The 3,333-nt window shown below is 52.2% G+C and overlaps 1 protein-coding gene across 1 annotated transcript in view; it reads left to right on the top strand.

Annotated features, from left to right (window-relative positions):
• The first annotated feature begins 1,530 nt into the window (after nt 1–1,530).
• The window catches only part of msx1a (muscle segment homeobox 1a), a 1,875-nt gene continuing 72 nt past the window's right edge, over nt 1,531–3,333 (top strand). Inside the window, exons 1-2 of the mRNA XM_035630531.2 lie at nt 1,531–2,086; nt 2,347–3,333. The exon at nt 2,347–3,333 is cut by the window's right edge and continues 72 nt beyond it. Of these exons, the coding sequence (XP_035486424.1) occupies nt 1,654–2,086; nt 2,347–2,765 (852 nt within the window). The 5' untranslated portion in view covers nt 1,531–1,653 and the 3' untranslated portion in view covers nt 2,766–3,333. The remainder of the gene's footprint in view (nt 2,087–2,346) is intronic.

Genomic DNA, 3,333 nt, shown 5'->3' with positions numbered 1-3,333 from the left:
TGTGTGTGTGAGGTTACACACACACACACACACACACTCTCTCTCCAGTGTGTTCAACGCCCCAGCCAGGCCTGCACACACACGCACGCGCACACACGCAAGCACACACACACAGATGCACGCGCACACACACACACACACACACACCTCCCAAGACTGCGGGGGTCATGTGGTCTAGTGTGTATCTCGGGAAACACTTGCAGGGAGGAATCCTTTTCAGTGGAGGAGCCGCTGAAAAGTCACTCGCGGGCGCTGACCTTTTCTTCTGCGGCGCCGACTATTACAGCGACTCCGGCGCGCTCAGTTGAATGGATGGAAGTGGCGTGCGATCGGCTGAGAAAAAGCTAATTTTTCAGGCTGAATGGCTCAGTGTCCCTGGGCTAGGGCGGGTGTGGAGGAGGAGGAGGAGGAGGAGGAGGCGGCGCTGCGCTCTCGGTGCGGGTTCAACTTTTTCAATAGTCTCCCTAAAAGTCGGAGCGCTTTGATCCGGCCGCGGCTGGCGCCTAAAAACAACATAACTTGTCTGGCCATTAGGGAGACTGACAAATCCTGACAGATTGTTTATGCCTGACAATTAGCAACGCCTGAGAACTGACGACACCGCAGGAAAAAAAAGGCAATCTCATTTAATATCCTAACGATTCCTTTAAGATTTTTTTAATCAAACATTTTCCGCCAAAACATTGTTTGATATTAATCGAACTTTACGACTGCGCCCTGCGAGACACTATCTTTCCATATAGATTTCATATTTGATGTTATAGGGGGCAACAAGGACCACGATGCCCTTGTTTTAGGGGCTGCAGATAATGATAAGGCACAGAAGGTAGATGCAGGTAAATCACTGACAGTCCCGGGTTAAATCCCTCTCTGACTCCACGCGGTCTCCTCCCCCTTTGCCCTCCGACTCCACATAATTTTGACATTAATGGATGTAGTCAAAGGAGGGGGGGGTCCTAGTGATCCCCCCCAAGCCCCGATAATTACCCCTTAAATGACTCCGAAGGCCTGTGTGTTTCAATCTGATTAGAGCCCTGCAGCCATCAATAAACAGTGCGCTGCGTGGAGAGGTGCATCACATAAAACGGGGCAGTAAACTGTTGAGCAATATCACTACAGCGATGTGTAGGGTCAAAGTCATCAGCAGGGTCCGCGGTGAATAAAGCTTGTCAAAATGTTTGTGGGGGGGGGGGGGGGGTTATCAAAGATGGTCTCATCATGGTGAGTTATATTAGATATAATGCACGAGCATATAGCCTTAATAATAATAACATGTCAATAAGTTAATGGGAGGATTCTTTGGGGTATAAAAAAAAGATTATTTGGGGGGATTGCGTCTTGGAATGTTGTTGTGTTTACGTTAAACTGTAGATGGTTGTGTTTTAAAAAAAAATGGGGTATAACGTTTGTTAACTCTCCCACTCTAAATTTCCCCCCTCAAGTCTCACAGGGGCCAGCCCATCTCGCCTCTGATTGGCTGCCTCTCCCTCCACGCCTGCCTTATTACAGCCCTGCGCTCCAATTTGGTCACACAAACATGAGGATACCGTCACCTTAAGGCGCACCGCGGCGGCGACTTTCTGAAACTCTTCGCACCAAAAACTCCCACACGATCAACCGGTCGCCCCCCCCCCCAGTGTCGGCCGGACCTGTATGGCCCCATCGATCGCCATGTCAGCTTTGACCGCTGGTTTGAAAACTGAAGACCTTGCTCCCCGCTCGACTCTCCTCGGCAGAGGCGAGATGCAGACCAGCCTGAGTCCCGCGGAGGAGACGGTGAAGCCCAAAGTGGCCATCCTGCCCTTCAGCGTCGAGGCACTGATGGCCGACAGGAAACCCAGCCGAGAGGTGCCATCCCCGGATGGCCCGTCCGTGGCCGGGACGTCCCAAGTGCTCGGGAAGAGCGCGCGGATGGGCTCCTTCGGCAGTCTGGATACTTCACTTCCTGCTTTGCCCAGGAGCTCTTCGTTTTCAATGGGCGAGATCATGAACATGCCAGAAGACGTGCTGATTAAACCCGAGAGCCCGGACAGTCAAGAGAGGAACTCATGGATACAGAGTCCCCGGTTTTCTCCCACACCTCCGCGTAAGTTGAATCGACGGTGTCCATGCGCAGCCTAGAATCGAGAAATAAGTAATGTTGTTATTTGATAATATCAGATATGTGCAGTCATTGTGTTTCACTATTAAATATGTCAGGACCTGCGTGGACATTTGTTCACGGTTAACGTGTTTAAAATGAGAGAGTGTGAGGACTGTATATACTCAGGTGATTTGTCCCTCACGGATTGGGCATTACGCGTGGTAATGCGATGTTTTAAACGAACGCGTGTTGTCTCATCGCAGGAAGGTTGAGTCCCCCCGCCTGCCCCCTGCGAAAACACAAGACGAACAGAAAGCCCCGGACCCCCTTCACCACGTCGCAGCTGCTCGCGCTGGAGAGGAAGTTCCGCCAGAAGCAGTACCTCTCCATTGCCGAGCGCGCGGAGTTCTCCAGTTCCCTCAACCTGACGGAGACCCAGGTCAAGATCTGGTTCCAGAACAGGCGAGCCAAGGCCAAGCGGCTGCAGGAGGCAGAACTCGAGAAACTGAAAATGGCAGCAAAGCCCATGCTGCCGCCGGCCTTCGGGATTTCCTTTCCCCTCGGCGCGCACGTCCCCGGCTCCTACGCAGCTTCGCACCCGTTCCAGAGGCACTCGCTGCCGGTTTCCCCCGTGGGACTGTACGCGGCGCACGTCGGATACAGCATGTACCACCTGGCCTGACAGGGACACGGGACGAGGCTCCTTTCTGACAATGGTTCCAGGTGAGGCGACGCGGTGGTAAACACAGAGGCATCCTGGAGGTGAGCTCGGTGTCACACCTCGTCAGGGGGCCTGGAACTCCAGATAGACCCCCCCACCCCACCACCCCCTCCTTCTGAGGACTTGACGTTTATCCACTTCTCGTGACCTCGCCAGTAAGTTCACACACTGCAAAAAAATAAAATAATAGCCCAGTTTTATTAGTCATTTAATCTCGACTTTTAAATCTGTTTTGCCAGTGGATGTTTTGCCAGTAGAAATCTATTCCACTGAGGCGATCGAATACATGAGTGTAAGGGGGATGTCGTTGCAGTGCAGATGTGGAAAACAACTTAGCACCCGCAGGCCTATGACCTCTCATGAGTGTGGGCAGCGGGCCGATGTGATGTGTGCCACGCCGGGTCACAGATACTCCACTATTTGCCAGGTATAAGAATCTCCATCTCTCAAGCCTCAATGAGTAACTGACTATTGCGCAGCTTCACATTTTGCACCAACAAACTGTGCTGCTGTCAAACTGCAAAAAAAA

This window comes from Scophthalmus maximus, chromosome 6, assembly GCF_022379125.1.
Source record: "Scophthalmus maximus strain ysfricsl-2021 chromosome 6, ASM2237912v1, whole genome shotgun sequence".
NCBI classification, from domain to species: Eukaryota; Metazoa; Chordata; class Actinopteri; order Pleuronectiformes; family Scophthalmidae; genus Scophthalmus; species Scophthalmus maximus.
This window is presented reverse-complemented; position numbering and strand designations above follow the sequence as displayed.